The sequence below is a fragment of the Notolabrus celidotus genome, chromosome 18 (assembly GCF_009762535.1).
Source record: "Notolabrus celidotus isolate fNotCel1 chromosome 18, fNotCel1.pri, whole genome shotgun sequence".
Classification (NCBI taxonomy): domain Eukaryota; kingdom Metazoa; phylum Chordata; class Actinopteri; order Labriformes; family Labridae; genus Notolabrus; species Notolabrus celidotus.
In genome coordinates, this window is record NC_048289.1 from 20,125,919 (window position 1) to 20,152,136 (window position 26,218).

Here is a 26,218-nt window from a genome sequence, read left to right on the forward strand (position 1 = left end):
ACACTGAGCACATACTGACCACAATACTATGGAATCCACATGTTAATGTATGACAGATCAAAGGAAAGCAAGTACGACTGCTTATTTTGTCCCTTTCACAATAAACCCACATTCATGCTTATTATGCTGCTATTGTGGGGGACTTCACATGCAATATTCCCATGTGAGGAAAAAGGTGCCAACACATCACAAACAGTCTGCAACATGGAGAAAAAGACAGAAAAATATCAATGAACTTACCTTGTCTTTAGTATATTCAAAAACTGTAAAATTTCTGAGAACTGTATCAACCTTAAGGCCCTTAAAAACCTCAAACCTGTGAAAAAAAAGACGATAGAAAAATTAGTTTGAGATGACAAATAAGTAACAGGAACAACAACATCAATTCGAGCACTCGCAATAACAAGGACATCATACCTTTCATTCTTTCATCCATTTTTAACAACTTAAATGGATTCATATTGGCAAAATAATAACGAAATCCAGCAGATCCAGAAATACTCAGCAGTAAAAAAATACAGTGAAAATAAAAACAGAATCAAGCTGTGTATAAACCTCCTGTCTCACAAAGCACCGGCATCCACATGATACATGTTTCGTCCCCGCTGGATTGAACTCTGAACGTGTACAAGATGAAAACCCGGATTAGAGCAAAGACAGGTGGAAGCTGTCGTGGCAAACTGATTGAGTGAACAGATGTGATGTCAAATCCTAACTTTGGGGTATTTATGGGAAGAAAAAAAAGAGAAAGTTTGTGCCTGTTGCCAAGATTTCACATGGACAAAATCACCAGTGAAGACATTGAACTGAGCTCCTTAACATGACTTAATGAATTATGACCTCATGTAAGGTTGGAGAGATAAGATCAATTGGTCATCAAGGTATATTAGATTGCTCTGTGACTGCAGTACCAACATAAGAGCAACACAGCAGAGCATCCAGTGAAATATGAAATGTAGAGTGTATAAGGGTTCATTGCAAAGATGCAGTATCTCATACATTGTAGGTACCATATGTTAATTACAAAACTAGGATAGGTAGATATATTACATTATTACATTTATATATTGCTATATTACATTATTATTGTAACTATAACTCACGATCATATTACATACCCATATTTATTTTTATTTATTGCTTAATCTGTCATTACCAACTATAATCACACCACGTCAACCTGTCACTACTGAAACACTTTTTAAAACTGCCTGTAATTACTGCTATTTAATCTAAATTCCATTGTAACATTGTATATATCTAAATTGTATTCTACCTTTATTTATCTATTTTTATTTTTACTTATCTTATATAATTTTATTTTACTTATTGAAACTTCTTCTTGATTGTACTTATGTCTGGGTTGCTGTAACAACTGAATTTCCCCCCCCAGGGGATCAATAAAGTAATATCTTATCTTATCTTAAGTATTTATGGTTTTAAATTATCATTACATCAGGAACTGGTGGGTTAATAATTGTTGTAAAACCCTTAAAATAAATCTGAAAAGGGTAAAATCTTTGTGACTCTGACAGATAGATACATTGTTTTTATCCTTTTTGTTCATTGCTGCTTTCTAAAAGGGACATTCCACCACAGTTTAAAAGTCTTAAGACTTAAAGAACTCAAGTTTGAATATGGGAAAAATCCATTGGAGTGTCAGTGCTGCCTAAAACATTAAAAAGCACCTCAGCCATGAGTGACCAAATCAAGCTAAGTCCATTTGCAAGTATCAATCACGCCAATAAATTGTGTGATGGAATAAATTTGTGTGAATGCCAAATGCAACAAATCAAACATGTCAGTCGATCCTTTTACACAAAAACATGAATAAATAACCTTTGAGAAAATGATGTGAAACCTGGGTGCTTTGCCAAAGCTCATTTATAAATTCAAGTGAGTATTTGCCAGATGGGCAGCGTCACAACACAGTAAATCCCGAACCTGAACCAGCTCCAGCTGACCCACACACACAGAGTCCAAAGACTCCCGTACACGCCAGCTTTAGGGGAGATCCCCCCCCTCACTGGTTTCCCACATCCCTGCAGGTCTTACCCCAGTAGGAGATCACATGGAAGCATGCACCCAAGCTGAACCAGATGCTGTCCTGGTCCTCTTTCTCACCCTGCCCATGCCCCATCCTGACCCTGAAGCCCTTCTGGAAGAGCTCGCCAGTTGATTTCTTTCGCCTTCTCGTGTTACTGGCTGGGTGAGAGTGGGTGCCTTCATCTGGCCCCTTGTACGCTAGCATCTTAGTGGGAATCATGGCTGGGAATTAGTTCTGCCGAGCAACAATGTCAACAAAAAAGTCCACTTGTTTTGCTTCAGATCCACGTCTTTAGTATTCAAGAACAAGAATCAAATCCTCGTCCAAAAAGAGACGCAAAAGAAAGAACCAGTTGCTCTGATGTTAGTCGCAGCCAACAGGTTGCTGGGAAAAAAAGTACTGTTCTTCAAGGCAGAATCTTTGATCTGATTTACCACGGACCTTCACAGTATCCTCACTGTGATGAGGCGTGTTCAGCCAGCTTAAAGCAAACCCTTTTCCCCATCAGGATATTACACTATAAGCTCCTTTAGGATTCATCTAGGGAAAGGGGAAAAAAAAAGGCTACATAGCAAGTGTGTGTCCATCAACCGGCTTCATGGTGAAACCCTCATCTCCAGCGCTCCTGTCAAACCAAATTTCATTCTCTAATCTTGGACGAGTACAGCGTGTAGCTTTGTCTTAAATCAGAAAACATTCATGTAGAGTGCCAAACAGCTCGAAAAGCTGTGTATGAAAGAATGAGGAGCTTTGGCAAAAAGAGTGTTTTTCAGTGGGTTTAGTGATTCTGCTGTAATCCCTAAATGAATCTCAGTTGATGTAATAACTGCTATTGTAGCTCATGTTACAACTAAAAGCACTGCATGAAAAAAAAGTTATTGCAGAGAGAGAAAATAAAACAGCTGATGCACGACTAAATCTGCAAAGCCCACTTAAGCTGAAAAATCATATTATAAACATGTGTCATCCTATTACGACAAAAACAAAAGCAACATGCTTTGTGCCCAAAATAAAATCAGCAAAACAATGTGGGAGGAAAATATTACTTGTGGTACTGTGTCCAAAATCTTTCGGTTAAATGATTTATTCATAACTTGCAGTTCATCAGAGAGAGATTGCATTTCCCATTTAAGACGTGATTTTTTTACATTTTAGTTATGCAATATATTGCAGGAGAACAAAGCTTACAGATTAGAAATAACAGAACTGTGATGAAATATAAACATTCATTATTGTCAAGATTTACAGATAGTAAGTTGTGACTTTACTCTGCAAGGTAGTATTATAAAGTCATTATTAAATACATATGAGTATCCCTATTTAAAGTATTGGCTCTGGCCTATCAACACATTAATAACATTATTAATTAATACCTTATATTAATAGGAACGCAACAAATAAAAGCAGATTTAGTCAAAATCTGTTCATATATATATATAATCTATGGAGTTTTCATTAGTTGCTGATGTGGTAATCTCAGGTGAAAGAACACGTATGTGCGTCACGTAAATGCAGCATACGTAAAGTGTAGGCTATGTGAATAGTGTTCTGACGGCTCAATAATGCCCTCAAAAAATGCCATATAGAATAAACTTACAACGACATTAGGGTTTGGCTTGGATTTGATCAATAATGAGCTAAATTAGCTGAACATAGTGGTCCGCAGTGAAAACTACAGGATAACATACAATGAGTCAGCTCAGTGTGCAAAAATAAGACAGTCTTCCGAAGGCATGAGGCATTAGTTTTGGAATTTAAAGCAAGTCTGGAAAATCAACAACTGTCCGTGAACTGAGCACAACAAACTAAACTCAAATGGCACAAAGCTCCATCTAACTTTTCATTTCATCAAACTTCATAAAACTTCACAACTCTAGAAACTGATTCGAATTTTATTGATCCACAATGTAAAGCAGTGGTTCCCAAAGTGCAGGTGGGGACCCTCTGGGGGGTCGCAAAACTGATTGGGGGTCGCAAGTTGGCTTCTTAAAAAACAATAGCTACAATTTAAAATTGCATATTTTAAGCATTGTTGTAAATAAATATCTAAAAAAATAAATAGAAAACATCATACATTTTCTTCTTTACTTCGTTGCCACGTAACCAGAGGAAATGATGCTGCTGCTAGCCTTTATTAAATTACAAAGACATATGTAGGTTATTGGATTGGTCTGCTAGTTCTTGCCTGCAGCTGTGAGCAACATTTAACCACCTCAGGACAGTGGGGGTCGCAAGTCTCTGGTACTGTTATTTTGGGGGTCGCGGACTAAAAAGATTGGGAACACCGGATGTAAAGTATCAAACCTAAATTAAGGATGTACTGCTCCACAGGATTTTAGTTTAGGTACATCAGTGAACACTATACTATGACATGTACAGTAATACTACTAAGCCTCTATCTGTTTTTTGCACCTACGCTCAGGAGGGAAAACATCAAACTTATTGCTGCCATCAAGACATAAATTTCTCATACCGAAGTCTTGTGTAAATTTACCTTAATGTATATTAAAGGATTCCACATTAGCACATCAAATTGTTTACTCTGCAGTTAAAAACTCTTCAACTTGAAGGCATTTTCCATGCACCATTCTCACACTGTGTCATGCTCACACTCACAAGCTTGTCATGTATCAATGAGTGTCAATATGAGAGAATATTAGCACATACTGAGAGTGTTTTTGTGTCAAAATGTTCAGACAGGAGGCCGGGCAGATTGACAGCTTGGCTGAGTTGCAGGTCAAATATGGAGTTTTGATCGGAAAAGGGAGTTCAACAGCCGCGACCACACACCGCGGAGCTGGTTATGACCTGTTTAACCCTTTTGCTACTATCAAACTCTCAATCAGGGGCTAATCCTACATGACCAAATGCTCACTGACCATATTGAAGGGGATTATGTCAGATTAGCTCTGAAAATGACAGGCAATGGCAGTATAGATTTTCTGCTTGTAGTTTAAATGACGATCTGTTCCCTCCTACATTTGGAAAGCAGTCAAACTTCTATCAGGTCGTCATTGAATAGGAAAACAGCTATGAGAACTATGTATGGCTTACAATGAAAAAGCAACACCTACATAAAGAGTAACAACAACAATAACAACAGGATGCTAACAGCAACAACACAATCGCAGCAATCTTCACACACTGTTTGAGTCAGAGAAGACCGTCACAACGTTCATTAGCACCACAACTAACACCCAGATTTACATCAAATCTCACAGGGTGTCACCTCAAGAGCAACTTTTGATACTTTTGATATGCTTTTTATAAATTACTGATGGGTTGAATTTGGAATATAATTTCTGTTACAACTTCTACAGTGAGTGAGTAATGTTGTGAACACTGACACAACAGATGCAATACAGGCGAGGAGGGGGCTGAGGGATTCATGTGTGGGTTTGCTTTCTAACAAAAACATGTGTAGAAAATTAAAGGATGAGCTTCAGCAGGAAAGAATGAGCACTCAGAAACAGCACGCCAATGGTGAACACATCAGACAAAAAGCACCTTTTTTGTCTTGAATTTGCGCATATACTGACATAAAGGAAAAACAGAGTACAATGAGTCTTAGATGAAACAAAACTAGAGCAAATAGGTGTTTAAGCGTGAATACTGAACTCATTTGCTACACTGTTAAACACTGTCGAGCCAATAAAATGACAAGCACCACCAGAAAAGGTGTTGCTATAATGCAGCTCACCCTGCATTATGCAACCCTTGCTTTCAAACTCTGCCTCCAATCCAAGCAATACTCTCTTATGCCCACTAGATGGCATCATTAGCCTGCTCTACCTGGTTCCACCTTTATTGTTTGCAAATCATAAATCACACTACATTAGCCTGGAGGAAATACACATCCACATATGTGCCTGTCAAACTGTCAGGCTCAAATCTATAGTCAAGATGTTGCTCGCATTGGCAACACGTCAGGTTTGTTCCTCAGCTGACATGTACAGGAAAAAAGCTATAAAAACCTGAAATGCAGAAAAAAACGATCCCCTCTAATCCAGTAATTCCTCTCAGACCTCTCCGTATGATGAGCCTCACACATTTAGCAGATTGACTTCTATTCTCGAGCTTCAGCCGCCTGTTAAGCTTATTACCTTATTTAATTTTTTCAATCATTCAAGTGTTATCGCAGGTGTGCTGGAGAGCTCAGCCTGACAGGTGAAGGGCGTGTGAAAGACAGCTACCGATCAGTGCCAACTGTCAACAACTCATGGCGGGAGACATGACACCACCAGAACATTACATTGTCCACTCAACTCAGCTTCAATCAGTGCAACCTCCTCAGGCAGGAGGTTCCTGCTTTCCATCACCAAATGCTCCTTTTCCACAGAAGAAGAGCAACAACGAAAAAACATGACAAAAGCATCAAAGTTTCATAGCCAGCATTTCACAGCATGCTGAGATTGTCTGGTGCGTTCACTGACAGCTGTTATAATCGTATCATCCACCGGGTGGCACCACATGCCAAAAGAACACAAGCCACTATTAATGTTGGATTCTTACCAAGCCAGCTTCTGTTAAGATACACAGACACAAACACAGGAGGAACCGTGAAGAAGTCCACCACAGAGTTCACCTCCAGCCAGAACCACAGCTTGTCATTGGCAGCGATAAACTGAGGAAAACACAGGGATTAAGGTCAGCTTCACAGGTTTCAGCTTCATGAGTAAAGAGTGGAAGTTAAAACAGATTTTTGTTGATTAACTTACACGGAGGCCGAAGTACAGCAGGAAGAAGATGTTGAACGCCATGTCGATCTGCAGTGTGAAGTCTTTGTAGAAGTTCTGACACGACTCAATAGGACTATTAAACAGAGAGAGAAACAAACCTTTATCAAAATGTAGAAATACTGGGAGATAGGTGAGGTAGGTTTTGGGAAAATATGTCCTAAAAAGCATAATAGTGGCATTCCTCCTTTTCCTGAAAATGCATTTTCAAGATTTTCAAACAAGAGGAACTTAAGTGTCAAACAAAGTGCAACTGTTGGTATTTTCCAGTGTTTTTTTCTTCTGTTGAGAAAGGACATGCATTTATCGTCAAACAAGCAATAACTTGTCGAGATTCCTGATTAACCCTTAAATAACTGCATATTCCAGGTGAATAACATACTGTAAATGATGTTGTTTTCCTTTCAGGTCTGCGTTTAGGATCTCGTTTCTGGTCAATGTGAAGTCAAACAGGATGGGAATGCAGAGCCAAGGCAGTAGTTTAAGGGTTAAGTACATGCAGGGTTCATGTCTTCTTTTAATAAATCAAGCAGCCATAGCAAGTGCTAGCAATGTAGTGAAGTCTCACCCTCATAAAGCTTGAATCTGGTGATAAGAATTCAAATAAAGAGAAATACATAACCAAGTAAATGGGAATGTAAGAGGTTAGTAGGACTGGGTTAAAATATGAAGACCTAAAAGTAAAATGAAATAGTATATTATACACAGGTAAAATGGAAAAACAAGGTTACTGTACATTTGTGAAGAAACAATGCTACTTAATAAAGTGTATCCCTATCATTTTGAACTTTTTTTCTTTGTATAAATGATATTTTGAACATGTAAGCACTTTTCTGCTGGTAAAAAGAAAACAGATAAAAAGAGGCTTAGTTCTGTCAGAAGAAAAACAATATGAGATGGGGATGAGACATAAAGTTGTTGTCATAATCTGAATTTTGTCTAACTTGTAAGGTAAAATAGCTGATATAAAATGGAACTTCAACATTACGTGATGTAAGTCTTGACGTATAGATAACCAGTCATAATAGTTAATAAAAATCAAAATTATGAGATGTAAAGGTGAATAATAATAATAAAATGGTTAGTCATAATTATGAAATAAAAGCCATAACTTTTAAATAAAAGGTACAAATATTGAGCAAGTACTTCATAATTATGGGACTTTAAAGGAGCTTATTACCTGGCTTTCTTGCTGATCTTGACCCAAGAAACCCACCGACAACCCCTTCCCAATGGTTATTAACTTTCACTAACATGAGTCAAACTGAGTCAAACTGATCACACATCATGTCAGATAAATCTGTGGAAGAGTTCTGGCACATTTTGCTTCTGCTTGTTCACACCATCGACCGTAAGGTAAGGTAAAACTGTTAGTTTCCTTCCTGTCTGGATTCTATTTCCCTTAACCTGTTAACCACACTATCCCTTACTGAATCACTGAATAAATAAGAGTCTTAGATATGGGTCATATTTATGATCTGGTTCGTCAAACTTTTGAGATAAGAATTCATAATTTTTGCAATAGATAATGAGATAAGACATCAAAATTATGAGATTAAAAAATTGAAGTTATGACATGACTACTCATGAGATTAAAAACTCTGCACTGGCTCCCTGTTTCTTTTAGAATTGATTTTAAAGTTATTTTACTTGTTTGTAAAGCTCTTAACAGCCTTGCTCCTCCATACATCACTGATCTCCTGTCATTTTATGTTCCAGTCTGATCACTGAGGTCCTCAAATGCTTCCCTTTTAAATGTTCTTTGTGTCTCACACAAGCACCGGCCAGAGAGCTTTCTGTTTTATGCCCCTAAGCTGTGGAGCTCTCTGCCTCTGAACATCAAAACGGCGAGCTCTCTGGGTGTTTTAAAAGTAAACTTAAGACTTACCTTTTTAATCTAGCTTTCAATTTGGAGTAGTTTATTTTAGCCCTGGACTGCATTATTATTTTTATTATTTTTATTATTTTTTTTATTATTTTAGTCATTGTTTTAACATGTATTTATCCCATTTATAAAAAATATTAATTGATTTATAAAATGTTTTTATTTATCTATCTATTTATTTCTTGTCTTCATCTGATCTTGTTAGCTGAACCTTATTTTTTAACTTATTTTATTAATTTCACTCTATTTATTTTATTTTATTTTCAAGTATTTTATTTATAATCATGCCTTTTATAATTTTACCATTGCTGTTGTTTTCTGTCTCTCTGTTATTCTGTGAAGCACTTTGGGCTGCATGTTTTTATGTATGAAGTTGAGCTGAGTTGAGAGTTGAGAATTATGTGATGGTTTGTCATAATTATGCGAAAGTCATAACTACGAAATAAAAAGTCACAATCATGAAAAAGTTAAGTCATACATATGAGATAAAAAGTCAAAACTTTTAGAGAAAAATCTCAAAATTGTGATATAAATAGTCAAATATATGAGATGGTTAGCTGTAACTATGAGAAACTAAGACGTAAAAATGAGACATAAACTCGTAATTACGGAATAAAAAGTTCAAGTTTTGAGATGAATAGTTGAATTTATGAGATGGTTAATCATGACTATGCGAACAAAAGTCCTTGTTATGAAAAATGGGCACAATTTTGAGGAAAAAAGTTGAAATTACAAGTAAATCAAATTCATGAGATCATACGTTGTTGAATTTAATAGTTTATCTCATAATTCTATTCTTAGATTTTTATTTGGGAGGATTTCTGGAGTTTTTTTACAGGCAGAAATGGGCTTCCATACTTAAATAAAAAAACAGTAAATAAAAACTTTAAGGTGCCTGAATCCACAACAGAAATAGTGACTGGTTAATCGTGTTAGTTCTGACACAGTTAGATAATAAAACTCTGATGCTCTCACTTATAATAATCTAATAAACATTTGCTGGTTCAAGCTTTTCAAATATAAGGGTCATCTGTTTGAAGATATCTAAGAGTTTCTTTCTACACCATGATTTAAACCCAAAATATCAATTGAAGTAAGAAAAAAAGTATTCATTGAATAATTTTGAATGAAAATGTGGGCTGGTGTTTCAATCCTGGAAATCTGGACCAATCCAAACCCTCACTAAGACGCACCACATCACTCCACAGCAGCATGTCCCCGGCGGTGCTGCTTAATGCCACTCGGATTAAAGCAATTTGCTTTGGTTACGTAAAAAGAAAACATAATAAACTCCTGTTTGATAAAACACTGTCCTCCTGGAGGTTATGAGGTGACATTAGAATACTGCAGGGATTATTTTCTACTGATCTAATGCTCAGCAGTGACACTCAGAGAGCCATATGGTTGATGATAAGGAGGTCTGTGACAGTCTTGGACAACATCACACAAAGCTAAATTAATCTTATCCTGAGTGGAATCAAGGCCACATTTGTAAAAACACTTCTTACAGCTTTATGAACATAATAAAATTCAAAATATTTAAGTTTTTTTTGCATTTCCAAGGCGAAATAAAACACGTTTCTGAAAAGAGATTTCCTGGTTCTCGGGTCAACTGATGTCGTAAAGAGGACTGATGTTGCATTCTCATTTGGGTCTGGCTTCTGTCCTCCCCCTAATCAGCAGCTCTTTTAGATGTTTTTTTCCATCTAGGTTCACTCAGCCAGCAATGAGATGATTTATCAAAAATGAAAGATCAGTTATGACAAATATAAATCAGTGTTCATTGAGACACCTCTAAAAATAGTCCCAGCATGTTAGATAGTTCTGCCCTGATTCGCTGTAATAACACCTCATCCCACAAAGTCCCTGTCATAGCAGGGTGACAGACCATATAGACGGAGGCTGACCTGTGGTGCTAAATAATTGAGTTGGAGTGGGCCTGGTTTGTAGAGGACTGACTCTGGTATGGATCACAAACTCTTCCTGTTTGCTGTAGCTCTGGTGTCTCTGTTCTTTCATAGACTCCAGACTTAGATCTAACGGGACAGACCAGCACAAATAAGAGACCAGAATGGCAACTTATGTGGTCGCCAACTTTGTTAACCTTACAAACTTTATCAAATGTGACTTAAACTTGTGAATATTAGATTATTAATTGTAAGTGCTGATATATGATAACTTTTAGTGCTAGATGTCAGAGGTGTGGACTCAAGTCAGACTCGAGTCACAATTTTTATGACTTTGGACTTGACTTGACAATATCATCAAAGACTTGGAACTCGACTTGGACTTTGGCATCAATGACTCTGGACTTGACTCAGACTTTAATCTGATGACTTGAAAATACTTGAGATTTTGAGCATTAGATGAGTTAAAATGACTGCACAACTTCATCTTTGCACTGATTATATTGTGAATGCTATGTCAGCACTCTATTTCTGTGCGGTTAAGTTCTGTCGCTCACACTGGTCTTATTTGAGTTTTCTACCTCTTTCAACAAAATGTCAATAAGAGTCAATGTAAACACAGAGTGAAGACCAGCTTCTCTTTTTCTGTGACTAAGTCTTATCACAATGGTTTTATTTTATTTAAAAAATAAAACAATTCATAAAGCATTAATTGTATTTGTCAAATTGAATAGATTGTTATATTGTTAAAATGGCATTTTATTTGGTAAACAGTGCTTATGACTTGTAAGGACTCGAAAATTTCAAGTCTAGGACTTCAGACTTGACTCGACTTGTCTTGTCTTTACTTCAGACTGGACTTGGACTTGGGATCCAAGACTTGAGACTTACTTGAGACTTGCAAAACAATGACTTTCTCCCACCTCTGCTAGTTGTCTTTGATACCCATTGAGCCAAGCTTTTCAAACACATCAGCACTGATGACTTAAAACAAGCAGCAGCCTCATTAAATAAGACTGCAGATGCATGTTTTGGACTAAAAAGGCTTAAATAGGGTGACCACACATCTTTGTTTGTCCAGGACAGTCCTGGTTTGACTGTGACAGCCCCGTTTTCTAGCCCTGTGTCCTGATAAATATCTGTGTAACTCTAATGTGTTCTAATGCACCATGCTTGCAACACTGTTTTGTCTGTAAAGTATGTCAGTCAATGTTGTTGCCTTCGCTGCTTCCCTTTTAACCAATTGAAAAGCATCCCTAATGCACCACAAGTCAAAGTTCACTACTCAACATATTTAATCAATCTCAACCAGTAGGTGTTGCTAAGCCAGCTCTGCTTCTCATACTGACAGGACCTGCTGCATGATGTCAGGTAGGCAAAAGGAAGTCAGCGTTTTGAAAGATCTCTAGGATAGTCACAGCTTCCTTCAAAAAGTACCAAGCAACAAACACGCTGCATTCTGCAAACACTGCAAGTGTCTATATCCAGTCGCCCACAATGGAAATGTTGACGTTCAAAGCCATATTAAAACAAGCAAACACAGATGGTGGGTACAGGCTGGAAGTGGCACTGCTGCGACCTACTTCAGGTTACAACCAACTTAAACAGGCTGCTCAGGTGGCACCAACCCAGTCTCTGTGTTTTGTGTTCTCTACTGTTATATAATTATCATTTGTAAATAGAGTGTTAGGTGATCATGGGAGACATGATTTTTTTAATCTGCTGATGCACTGTCCAAGGTGCTGAAAGGTGCACTGGTGAAAAATCTGATTGTACCATGAGCTCATACATGTGGGTTTACGCTAAAATTAAATTGTCCCAGTTTGGAGGCTTGAAAATATGATCACCCTAGCTTTGATAAACTAACCAGAGACTTTTAGACAAGCACCAATAGCATACAGGCAGGGTCTGAAATGAACTTTTGATGAACCACTGCCTGCCACTGTGGCAGGCAAGTACTTTTTTTTTTTTGCCACTCAGATTTTCTACCTGCCACTTTTAAAATATATGCGCCAATTGAAAGAAAAAAAGATTTAGACATCATTTAGTTGCTTGTGTGTCTTGGATGATTCGTGGTCTTTTACGGCCTCCAACTTCATATTTTATGTCCCACAAACAAAAGAACCTTCTCGTCTGTCCATCGGTAATGTTAACTCCTTACAGACTGAGAAGCATTAGTCCAGTGGTTCCCAGACGTTTTCTGCGGGGCCCCCTTTATGGATGAAAATATTTTGCTACTATGTTTACCTGCCACTTCACTTATATCACACATAGACATAGTTGGTCTAGTTTGCAATGCAGGAATAGGTGAATTAATTTTATTAAGCCATTCCGCGCCCCCCACCTGTCATACCTCGTACCTACAATTTCCCTGTCTGTTAAAGTAGCAGACGGCCTGATGGTTTTACCCCCCCCTCGCTCGCCACAAACTTGCATTTGGCAGGTGGTGGGTGCTAATTTCAGACCCTGCATACAGGTCATGTTAGCTGCTAGCTAGTGAAAATAAACTAACAACCAGCGCCTCTTTCATGAGTAGGTGAAGACTTTAACAAAGCAAATGGTTAAGCTACAAATGGATTAACACTCCCTCTGCAAAACTTAGTTAACATGTTAGCCATAGCAGCTTCAAAGTTCATAACATTTTGATGTTTTGTTTTTAAAGTTTAAACTGCAGCCCCTTAGTTGACCCAAAACATCAGTTAATGCAGATTTTGCTGATGCTATTTGGAAAATTGGGACAATACAGGCTGAACTGCAGATTTCATTGACAATTTACTTAACCCTCCTGTTATGTTCCGGGTCACATTGAAACATTTCAAAATTCTAAAATAGAAATAAAAATTGTTAAAAGTAATTTTTCAGTATGAAACTTCTTCTGCTTGGCTAAATTATCGTAATCAACATATAAAATACTGTTTGTGGGTCAATTTGACCCAGTAGTCAAAGTGGGGGCTAAAAGGGGTCAGAAGTGTCAAATACTAATTGTTTCTTTGCAACTGTGACATATTTGACCCCACCTTCTCTGTTCCCGTGGGCAAACTCTACCCACATTGAGTGGAGGGGCAAAACATATCAAGATTCTCTGCAAGGGAGTCCTGCCAACATTATACTTTTTAAAGTTTTAACTTCAATTTTCAAGAACACGAGTGAGTTATTAATAAAAATGTTTATTGGGACTTTGGGGGATTTTGACACTTTTGGATAACTAAATATGCCCCGGGTCAAATTGACCCAGGAACATTATGGCTGTTCCTGAGAAACGAACATAACAGGAGGCTTGAAGAAACACTTTTAGTTGAATGTAGCTAATGCATTTTTTGTGAACTACCATCGTTAGTCATCCAGTTTGACATCATGGCCATCACCACCTTGTTCATTTGGAATCAGAAGTGATCACATTTGGACAATGGGGTAAATAAGTATAACCACAATTTTTTTTCTAGTGAACAAATGACTGTAGTTGCCACTTGTGGATCACAAGTTGACAAGCTCTAAAACATACCCTGCTTAATACTAAATGAACATCATGCTGTGATAAAGACATCCTAAATCTTGCAGTTGAGACCATAAACTCGTAAGAAATGTGTCTTCTGATGTAATAAATCAACCAAGAAGTATGATTATTTTCTCATCTAGTTCAATGTAATCAGACTTATTCTGCAACCAATGAAGTCGCCCCCTGCTGGCCTCTGGAAAGAATGCAGATTGGAAGCACTTTTGTAACGGCTTGTGCTTTTTTCGAAACAGCCTACTATACTAGCAGTATGTACTGAATTGGCCAAACCGTCCAGATGTCGTACTGATACAGGAACATTTATCAGTATGCAGCGGACCAGTCTCCCTCACACACTGTTTCCCACAATGCACTGCTCTAACCTTCTGCTTCTTATTTTTTTCCATATATGACGGGGGCACTCAGTTTTAGGTGCTGTAAAAATTATTGCATTCCATGTGAACAACTTCTTAACTTTTTGAATCATAAGAGGATGCTAAAGAAGCAGTTTCACGATCAGCTTGGCCATTGTTTACTTCCGCTTCCCAAAACTGAACATGCAGCGACGCCTGGCCCAGCAAAACAGATTCAACAGATCATTCATACTACATACTACCTTCAAACGCAGAGTGCAGTATGCAGTAGGTACTGCATGCTACATTTGTAGAAAGTATGTAGCAGGCGGTTTGGAAAACAGCCTTGGATATTGAAACTAAAAAGTAACATCCACTTCCTATTTACACTTGTGGGTTTTGATGGGGAGTTTTTCTGCCCCCCAGTGGTCAAAATCTAGACATTTCTTGGGTATCACTTAAAGGGTTTCCTGTCCTCTGAGATAAGATTTAACACTCTTCTCTATTTAAAAAAAATACAAAGAGCGTGGCATCACTTTTAGGCAGGACTGCAAAAGGCAATAATGACGACAGCTCTGTGAGGTCAAACTCCCTTTTGAACCAACTGGTCTCTCCGTCTCCATGCATTTTGGAGCTCAAGCTAAGCCCTTCCCTTTATTGATCTAAGTGGGTCTGCTGTGTTGACGTCTCTCTCTGTGTCGCTTCCAGTCAGGTCAGCCTGTCCATCATACAACAGCCTCGGCCGCCCCGCAGGACTAATTACAGGAAGGGCTGTATCTGTTTCAGCCTCTGCCACTTAAAACATGCAGAGAGAGAGAGAGAGCAGATAACTAGCTGCTCTTTGGCTTTAAGTACTGGGCTTGTTGGGCTGACAGGTAGTGAAAAATAGAGTATGAATAATGGAAATACTTGGATGAGCCCGACTTGAAACTGGGACAAAGTAGTAGCAGGATTTTTATGAGCATAAGTCATCAAACAGGTGCTGCAGCATCCCACCTCATTGCATATTTAACAATGCATGGAAAGGTTAAAGACGGGGGTCGTAGGTCATCTCTCATCAGGTGAAAAGGTATCAGCCGCAGCTACAAACAACTTCTGAGAAAAGGAGGCCACAGATGGCATTGGTGAGGATGTAACTCTACCTGAGCTTGTCCAGATAATGAAATGAGATCATGCTTGCAAACAACATCAGAGCTAGCCGAGCCCTCAGCTGTTTGCACCCTTATGAAATAATATATAACCCTGATGTCAGATCACGCCAGTTTAAAGCCCATTTTCTCTCCTCTGCTTTAACATAACACCCAGAGGAGACTCCCTGCTAGCTTGATAAAAGCTTTTATCTGGTGGTTTTTTTTCTCTTCTCTCTTAATGGCACATCCTGCACAAACACCAGCAGGCTGCAGTAACAGTATACCGCACTGTGGCACATGGAGCTAAGAGGGTTTTTCCGCTTCCTCCGGGCTGATGAGCGATGGGGATTGTTTTGTACAGGAACTTTGGTCTTTCCTGCCTGCTTTATCATCTGATCCTTTCATTACAGAGATTAAACAAAATTTCATCTGTGAGTAAACTGGTGCATTGCCTGAAGAGATCACCCGTGAGCTCAGGGTAGTTTACCTGGAAGAGGATTGGATGGGAATAGCCTGCAAGTACATCTTTTCATATACTGTATATAGAGCATGAAGCACTCACAATGATGATGTCTAATGTACAATATATGCACTATGTGCACTATGTGAGGATTTATAGGAGGCAGTTAATAGTTGAGGTCTCTAAAGCTAATCTAAATCATACATGTCTGAAATGTATACAATTTCCCATGAACCGTTTTAATCTCTTTGACTGGAACACCATCATGAAACCAGTGGGATTTTAGGGATTAACACTCCAATAACATATATGTATGACAGAACTGGCCCATTTCTGTAAGAGGAAATTGAAAATGTTTTTTTCCAAAGCGGTTGCAAACTGAAGGTTAAGGAACTCATAAAATAGAGACAGCAGCACAGAATACATTGTGACAAACTCAAGATAACCTTTTAGTTTTTTCTTTTTCTTGAGACATTTCTCAGCTTTATTCTTCCATTTTTCCAGCCTGATCTGATTTACCCAGTTGCAACATGTCTACATCTAATCTCATGTTAAAAATAACTCTGATTAATTAAGGTAGTAGCCTTGAAAGTTATGGACATATCATTTAAAATATTCTGTGATGGGGCATGTAAAAGCCGCGTTAAACAAGGTCAGATATGATTAAACCTTATAACTTTAAATAATACTTACTCAGAGGAATCAATGAAGTATATAACAAGGGCTCCAATGCTGAGAGCAAACACCAGCACCACCTGGAAAACAAGAAGAAAAAAATATTTACTTCAAATGTTAAAATCTAATCGAAACCATCTCATTTGATACAATTCCCCACATCAGATTCAGATGCACTCTGTCACAGGAAATTGGTTGGCAATACTCCATGTAAACTCAGGGGCTGAAAACTATAATTCAGTCTAAATTCAAATTGATTGGTTAAATGAAACACATAAGACCACAGACTGAAGTAGATCAGAGTGAAGCAGCATAAAAAGGTAGTAAATCAAATTCAAAGAGGGAATTCAGTGGCAGTGGCAGAAGTTGCAGAGAATAAGAAAAAAATACGATGCAAATTCTAAAACATGAAGATGTTTTGTATTGTATCAGAACAATTTTAGATCACATTATGAAATGATCTGTTTAGTAGGGATGTTATGAAGAGACCAACTCTGTCGTTGTTTGAACAGAAATTTTAATTCTGACTACTCAACTTGTCCAAAGGTAATAAAGACTCCAAAGTCAGCTATGGGTTACCTGAGTCCAATTGGTTTACAGAGGGTTCTACAGTTAGCAGAGCAAGCTCTGTCTGACTTTGGTCCTCCTTGCAGGTTAATGTCCACATGCCTATGCAACCAGCATTGCTCTTGTTGAGTGGTAATATGCCACTTTAACCCTCCTGTTATGTTGCGGGTCAAATTGACCCTTTTTAAAATTCCAAAATCCCCCAAAAAATGTTAAAAGTATTTTTTCGGTATGAAACTTCTTCTACCTGGCTTAATAGGTGAAACCAACATAAAAAATGAAAATGGTTGATTTTGCATATTTGCAACCCCCCCTGCATGTTTATAGATATACTGTTTGTGGGTCAATTTGACCCGGCAGTCAAAGTGGAGGCTAAAAGGGGTCAGAAGTGTCAAATACTGGTTGTTTCTTTGTAACTGTGTGACATATTTCACCCCACTCATACACACACGCCCTTTTAACATGAACTTTCATTAAAAACAAGTGAGATATCCTCATTAAACCATGATCTGTTAGAATTAAAAACACAATTGCACTAAATATTGATTCAAGTGGTTAAAAATGGAGTTAATAATGAGATTAAAAAAATGTTTATTGGGATTTTATTGGGTTCTGACATTTTGGGATAATTTAAATATGCCCTGGGTCAAATTGACCCAGGAACATTATTGCTGTTCCTGAGAAACAAACATAACAGGAGGGTTAACCAGATACAGCCTACATACAACTTTATCTCCATCAATACTGCCAAATTGTGCTGCACCTTGAGATGTCATCTGTGTTTGTTTACATAGTAGAGCATTTTAGCATCATGGTAGATGCCATTAACCACAGCTACAGCCCTTACTAGTGGCTAAAGCTTAGGCACAACACATCACCAGAGTTTCAGGCCTACAAAGAATATCAACACTTTTTTTAACTGACTAATAATTCTGGTGCTGACTAGCAAGGGCAAATACATATAATCATTAAATCAACAAAATGCACATACTATTGCTTTTTAGTAATCCACAATTTGCATTACTCTTTTCATTTTAACGGCTGAAAACTTTATACATTTGGACACAGGACATTTTAATAGGTCAGCTCAAAAAAAATATGATGGACATTTTTCACAATTATTCAACACAACACAGACAAATGAACAAACTGCTAAAACAATAGCAGATCAGGGAAATCAACCATGGAAATTGAGTGGGCTGGAATGCTTAGTTATGCAGTACCGGCACAACATTTAACCTCTGGGCATATCAAGACTTTTTTCAGCATACCGGGACTTCTTATCAGCTGCCAGTACCCTTTTACTAGTACCCCCCTGATTCATAATACCACCTATATTAAATGATGCTTGCTTGTCTGTTTTTGCCAGGAAGTAACATCAAACTAACGCAAACTTGTTAGTCTCTACAGTGTTGGATAAACAAGGAAAAACTGAGGAAAGAAGACGACAGCAGTGTTGGCCTGGCTCCAAAAGAGCACGAAGAGGACACGAATGGCAGCAGAGCTAGATGATGATACAGGTCTGAATTAATTTACCTTATTACATTCACAGCTAATTTCTTATCTCCCTTTATTTTCTTTCTCCTGCAGCCACTGTCCTCTCCTATCTGTGTCTGTCTCTCTGGTGGTGATGGAAGTGGAGTAAACTTTTTATTATCGCTCTGCAGTAAAGAGGATAAAATATGGATAAGAGCATGGTGATGCAGAGATACAGAGGTTCTTCCTTTGAGTGACACACTGAAGTTTTTTCAATAAATGTACATTACAGGAAAGCAGCACAATCTTCAGATGCGCCATCAATCCATTAACATCACACTTAATGTGACTGAACAAAGGAGCAAATGAAACATAATGTAAATGTGTTTTAAGTTGTGCAACAGATGTTCAATGCATATTAAAGAACAATGATAGACCTTGATATATCCTGTAAGCCTGTCATAATTGTGTTATACCAAGCAGAAAACAAAGAATCACAGTTTGGAACAGCAGTGTCAAAAAACAGACTCATCAATTACTGTACATTTGACAGCGTAAATAAATCCACAAGAGCTCGGCTCATCATGTAAATTGGCAGCAGAGGAGTGGGCGAGGTGACAGAACGTGGCTCCAGCATTCACACACACATTCGAGGACGAATGCAGCGGCAAGGCCCGGAGCTTGTGTGGCCACCATGGAGCAGTGAGATAATAAAAAAACAGGGTATTGCTTTTATTCTGTCACTCTGCTTTTCTGCAGGGGAGGAGATGAGCCGAATAAACCGAAGCCTGGAGTAAGAGGATATAAGTTTGGAGCAGACTGGGACAGGCAGGTTGCAGGGTGATAAACATGAGATCTGGGGGTGTTAGTGAACAAAACAACTGTGTTCAATGACAGCTCTGCCACCCAAGAATATTCAAGAACTAAGATATAACTATACAAGTAGCTCAGTGTGAATATAAAGACAGCAGTCATCAGCATATATAGATATTTGGAGGTCAAACAGAGCTTGAGGTGATCTCGTTGTCGTTTCGATCAGTGTTACCTGTAGGGGAAAACACTGTGTTCTCACCTGACCTGACACAACACTACTGTCACAGAGGATCACCCTGTAAAACTCAAAAGTGACTGCTGTCATGTCGTGTTTATCAAAGCAGAGAAGAAGCTTGAAGATTATCCGAAAAAGAGGGCAGGGGAGAGAATCTCTGTTACCTAACTAGAGGGTATTTATTACAAAACAGGCCACAAGCAACTACAGCAAACACATAAATCTGCAGTTTATACATGCACGCATTACTAACACATTTCTGACATTCAGTTTTTGCTTGATATCAGACATAAATTTGAACACCTTTGTGTGTCCTCAACTGAAAAAAAGAGCAGCTCAATGATACTGTCACAAAAACCATGTCCTAATTTTCCCTTTTCCCTTTTTATAAGCTGGACTGCGAGAGACAAAGAGAAGAGCAGATAGGTTTCTGCAGACATCAGAACAAATGTTTTACACCCTGAAATACACTCCCAGGTCATCTGCGACTCTACCTGGCTTTCATCTATTTAGCATGACACAATGGCCATCCTGAACAAGAAGCCAACGGGCATCCATAATGAATGAGCTCAGCCTAATTCATTTCCATGATGTGAAATCGTATTGTCAACCTCCAACCACTGATGGCTCTGTAATGACAAAAAGCACCCACATGCATTTTTAATCGACCCTTCTTCTGTGAAAGCCAGGAAATCTGTTTTAGCCTCTGACCATCCTTGTTAAGAAACTGGAAACGATGTTGGTGCAACCTTAGAGATGTTAATGTGGCCAGCAGAGGGAGATTCAGTGATGCCAGTCTGCAACAAAGGGAGTGCAATCAGGACTGGGTTTGTCAATGAGGTGACATCAGCAGTGCCAGAGTTCATCATTCAGCTCAGTCAATGGATAATGATGCATCACATCTGTATCTTCAGCCTGCCTCAGCAATTTGCAGACAGATGGCTCTACCAATAATGGGGCTCAATGCAAATGGACTCACAGAGGGGATGATCACTTCATGAGTCCCACTGCATGATGACCAAATGAGCTGCCAAGACGGCCACAGGTCTTTGCATGATTTTAAGCAAATATATGAAATAGAATTTCATCAGAGCAAAAAAGAAAACCTTGAAATGTAATAATAATTATTAACACTATAGCAAGGAAAGACATGTTGAGAGTTCAAGGAAAAGAAAACCCACAAAACGAGAGCTAAAAATTAAAAAGAATGATGGTATTCTTTTGAACAACTCTCCAAAAGTACCGGTAACAATCAGGTCAACACCTTCAGGTCTCAAAATTAGGCCAAAAGAAAAAATGCAGTTCCACAACATGGTCACTTGAGGCTGGCTCTAAGAGCGAGTCAGTCATGGTTGACTCCCATCTGAAAATACACAACTTTACAGCAGAATTAAACGTGGTCACAGCATGGTGCAAACAACGTTTAACGGTCTCTGCAGCTAACAATTTTTTTTAACACTTTATTCAATGTTTTAAGTTTTACATTGGTGGCATGACTTCATGACAGGTAGTAGTAGCTAGCTAACTGGTAAGTAGATATGATTAGTGGGGACTGAAAGGGTAAATAAAAGGCATTCATATGTGTGTGCTCACATAACTCATGCCACGCCAGCATAAGTCAGGGCCCCCTAGCCAAAGTAGTCTTGGCGCACCCCTGACTGATTGGCTATGAGAACTTTAGCTCCACCCTCTCTATTAAGTATGGTAGCTTCTGGCTACCAAAAAACTAAATAACAATGACATGATATAAAACTTGAAACTTCAACAGAGGAGTAGAAAAAGCAATAGGTAGCCATAAGGTAACTGTGGTGTCCATTCTGTTATACAGCCACAAGAACTTACTTCTAAATGTTTTAATTAATCTCCAGAAAATAGCTAGTTATATGTTTTGGTAAAAAAAGGTCACAACGAGGTCACAACAAATCATGATATCACTAATGACCTAATGACAGTCTTCAGTGAACAGTATGTCATGGCCCTGTTAAGAGCACTAGCAGATCTCAAGCATTCAGAACCTGCAAACAGCAGAGGGCCCACTCATGCTCCTCCACTCTCCTTCCCAGGGAGTGACTCACCATCAAACAACATGAAATCCTGCCAAAGAAAGGGGAAGTTCACTTTGCCAGGGAAAAAAAAACACTCACAGAGGTGGGAGTGAGCTTAGTGCCCAAGGTGGTGTTACCCTTGCTGATATTTTGCTTTGTTATTGAGGCAAACAGACAGAGGCTGACTTAAAGGGAAATTATGCATTTTTTGAAATTAAAAAAAAGGATGTGCTTCTAAAAAAAATACAGGAGATTGAACACTGTTGTAGAGACAGTTCTGCAGAGGGAGGTTGTGCTTCCCTGTGAGTGGTGTCAGTATCTAAAAACAGGATTCAGGATAACCAGGGGTCGGGTTGTTCCGTATTCCCTCAGAGCATTCTGGTCACAGCGGGATCAAAGCTCTCATTGGTGGGATGCCAGAGATTCACTTGTGCTGTCAACTGACTGTCTTTGTTTCAGTAAACCCATCCCAGTGTCACATCCACAAGTTGCACTCTTCCTAAAATTAAAATGTTCACCTGGGCCTAAGACCCTGACCTGGTGTTCCTCAGGGTTCACTGCTTGACCCACAGCTGGTTTCAAGTAAACATAGGGCTGGCTTTCAGAATAAAATAACCTACGAGTTATTCTTGTAAATTCCAGGACATTCACCTCTGTCCTCAAGTGCCACTTAAGACATGCGAGACATAATGGTACAGGAAAAATAAAAGAGGGGGAATAAAATGTATGTAAAATCCTTAAGCTGAATGGTGCCAATTAGGACAGGGATATGATTTGCAACAGAAACGGACCACATTTTCTTCTTCAGATTTCTTTTTTTAGAGCTTAAAAACATGTTTTTAAAGACATGTGTGGCAGAGTGATACTTGGCTTAGAATTTCTTTGGTTGTAATCAATAGACACATTTTTTCTGGGGTGAGAAATTGATTTGTGCAGGTCATGAATCCGAGGCGGCAACTGCTCAAGTCAGAAAACATGATTCCCTCCATGATAAAACAGGGCAAAGCCTTAAAAGATGTAGAACTTGTGAATTTTATTCAGCAATTATGAACTTTAGCACAAAATCGTTGCATTTTTTTTTTTTTCTAATTATAATAGTAATAATACATTTTATTTAGAAGCGCCTTTCAAAACACTCAAGGTCGCTTTACAGACAGATTAAAACACAATAAATAAAACAACACGATAAAATAAATTCAATTCCTGTCAGGTTTAGAAAAGCAGTCAGTATCTGATGTGACTTTATATTTGAAAGACATGCTCCCGAGCATAGCTTTCCATTCTAACGAGACAGTTTATCCTTCACACAGAGTGCTAACAGTGAATTAGCAACTGCAATAAATGTGATCGACTGCAGGTCTGACAAACAGAGACTTAGTGGACGTTTGAGACATTTACAGAGTCACTACTGTTGAACTCTTCCTCGTCTGCAGCTGACAGGACACATGATGGGACACCTGCGACCCGTGATGCAACTCCAGCTCTCAAATCTATTTCTGTTATTGTTTTCATATTTAGGCTACTGGCTGCTAAAGTTAACTTTGACGATGAACTCTTTATGAACTTTTGCTGCACACAGAGCCTTTGTTAGGCCACGAGTAGGGCCACATCCCAATGGATCGAATACCAATCCTGATTATATTGCTAAATTTTAGCAGATGATTGTCAATCACTGTTATTACTCTGTTGTTTTGGGTAAACAGTTATATAAGGGTCTTGTGTTATTCTCAACTACAGAAGCACACTCTTAATCTGTGATACACGATATGTTTTATCAACAGTGGATCAAACCCTTTGAACAACAAAAAAATTGATACTCATTATGCAACCAGAAATTTAATAACCTATCTGCAGTTTTCACCTTGTACAACAGGCCTTTTGTCATCTTAAAGCTCCTGTGAGGAACTTTTGGTTTAGGTTGATTTTGGCGCCCCCTGTGGACAAACTAGTACTTCTTATCTCTTTACTGGTCTTGTCCTGTACTTGTGTAAGTTGCATGTTATTTTAATTTATTTTCATCTTGCTGTCTTTTACCAGTGAAATAAAACCTTGAAAATAGAAAATGTAATGAGTTTTCTGCCTTTCTTTTTGCCAGATGACTCCTAAGTTTAGAGTTAGTGAACAGTTAATTAACAAAAGCATCAGCAGCAGTAGGTTAATTTATAACAGCACAGGATACACAGCCACATGCCCATATAGGTAGGCTAATTTTCTGTACACCAGCTAAATGAAGCCTCAATAAATCACTTTGAGGGACAGTGGGGGTCACGTGTCTTTGGCACCTATATTTTGGGGGTCGTGGGCTAAAAAGTTTGGGAAAATTGTAGTCCATCAGGCATTAAAATTAAGAAAAAAGAAATCATCTATTATGGTCTTGCTTGGTTTTGTTTCTCATAAAGAGTTGCTCGTATTAATTCTATGCTGTTTCACAACCAGCTAAAAATCTCCCACAGGAGCTTTAAGCTAACTGTTTTCGCTGTTACGGCCTGAAGCTTCGCTCTTTTGGGTTGGTCTTAAAAAATCTCTGGTGAACAATAATTGGTAGATTTATAGGAGCATTACGCAGCTGAAGAGCCAAATGCATCTCTCTGGAGTTGGAAGTAACCAGGAAAGGAGGAAATATTGAGCTGTAAAACTAAGACTTGTCTAGTGTGATGGTATTCATCGTTAAATAGGCGTCTTTTTTATGTTTGCTTGTTTTTAAGTTTTCTGGCTTCTTGTGCCTTTATTGGAGAGGACAGGCCAGTGGATAGGGCATGGAACAAGGAGAGAGAGTGGGGAGTGAGATGTGGGAAAGGGGCCAAAGGGCCACAGGTTGAATTAAAACCTGGGTTGTCTGCTTGAGGACCATATCCTCTGCACATGGGGCACTCACCTTAACCACTGGGCCAAACTGGCGCTCCAATAAACGATTGTTTTTGACAAGTACAAAGCCAGATATTTAAACATGGTCAGTTAGTCCTGCACACTCACAATACTGTGCCCATTTCTGTCGCCATAATTAGAACATAATAATCATTGTTGTCAGGCTGAAACCTCATAACTCCAAAACAACAGCAAAGTAAGAAAACTGTTCTTTGAATAACAAAACACTGAACTGAATTTAGTCACAGGCTCTTATTAATGCTTTCATTGGCTGAAATTTTGTAATGCCCACTCGCAGGCACTAAGGGTGATCTACATTTTTGAACAAATAAAGAAATAAAGAATTGTGGAGATACAAGGTTTCTGCATTACAGCAGCTTTATCAATCAATCAACCTTTATTTATACTCGAGAGATCATTGAGGGGCAACCCTCATTTACAGTGATATCGAGTCATTTACAGTGATATTTAAAAAACAAACACAAACAAGCAACAGAGCATCAAGAGTATCAAACTCATCAAATAGGATAATTCTTTTTTATTTTTTATTTGGATATAAAAACAATTAAAAGATCAAATAAAATAATACAAATAAAAGGAGGTGTTGGGGATTGACTATAAAAGCACTAAAATAGGAAGGGCCGGTGGTTAAAATGATACAATAAATATACACAGGTTAACCTAGCTAAAACAGTTGCAGAGCGGGGTTGAAAGGTTAAAAATTAAGATTCTGAATTGTCCAAAAGTTAAAAGTGCATTTAATTCAAGACGCTGCTGCTGCAACTTGTTCCAGGAGTCAGGAGCAGAGAAACAAAAAGCAGTTTTTCCCAGTTCTGACTGAACTCGAGGAACATGCAAAAGCAGCTGGTTTGAGGTGCTAGTCTGATAAAAGCTGTCTGGGTAATGAAGAAGTTCAGTAAGGTAGGTTGGTAATTTTACTAAAACAGCTTTATAGCTAAAAATATTCCAATGGATATTGCGTCTTTCATGGAGAGAGGGCCAGCCAACCTTATTGTACAGAATGCAATGATGTGTGTGAAAGGGGTCACCTGTAATAAATCATAACGCAGAGTTATAAATGGAGTCAAGGCGTTTGAGGGTTGAGGATGATGCGTTTCTGTAGATTACGTCTCCATAATCCAAGACTGAGATTATTTATGCAAAAAGCCTTTTAATAAGTTATCTAAAAAAATAATTTGGGCTGTTTGTGTTTTTGTTGTAAAATTGCTGAAGCTGCTCTTTTGAGGCTTCTCCCAATATACATGTTTATATATCGTACAGTGAACGAGGAGGAAGAAAGATCAACCTTCAAAGCCTCTGCGTGGAGTTTTTATCTGGTTACGAAACAGACTGAAATTACACTGATGCCTCATTGTGACCTACAAAAAAAAAGACTATGAATGACAAGATTATCCATTTCCATGCCTGACTCTGTCCAAAAAAGATATCATGTAATAGAAAAGTTACAGCCTCTCTTTAGGTCAACAAAAAGCAGCTCACAATGTTTGTTTAACCAGTTTGATCGGTACTG

The 26,218-nt window shown here is 38.4% G+C and overlaps 1 protein-coding gene across 1 annotated transcript in view; it reads right to left on the reverse strand.

The window, feature by feature from the left end:
* The window catches only part of LOC117829577 (calcium-activated potassium channel subunit alpha-1-like), a 127,061-nt gene that overhangs the window by 50,317 nt on the left and 50,526 nt on the right, over nt 1-26,218 (reverse strand). Inside the window, exons 3-6 of the mRNA XM_034707145.1 lie at nt 16,705-16,766; nt 6,766-6,859; nt 6,560-6,671; nt 241-316 (exon numbers count right to left, since the gene is read on the reverse strand). Of these exons, the coding sequence (XP_034563036.1) occupies nt 241-316; nt 6,560-6,671; nt 6,766-6,859; nt 16,705-16,766 (344 nt within the window). The remainder of the gene's footprint in view (nt 1-240; nt 317-6,559; nt 6,672-6,765; nt 6,860-16,704; nt 16,767-26,218) is intronic.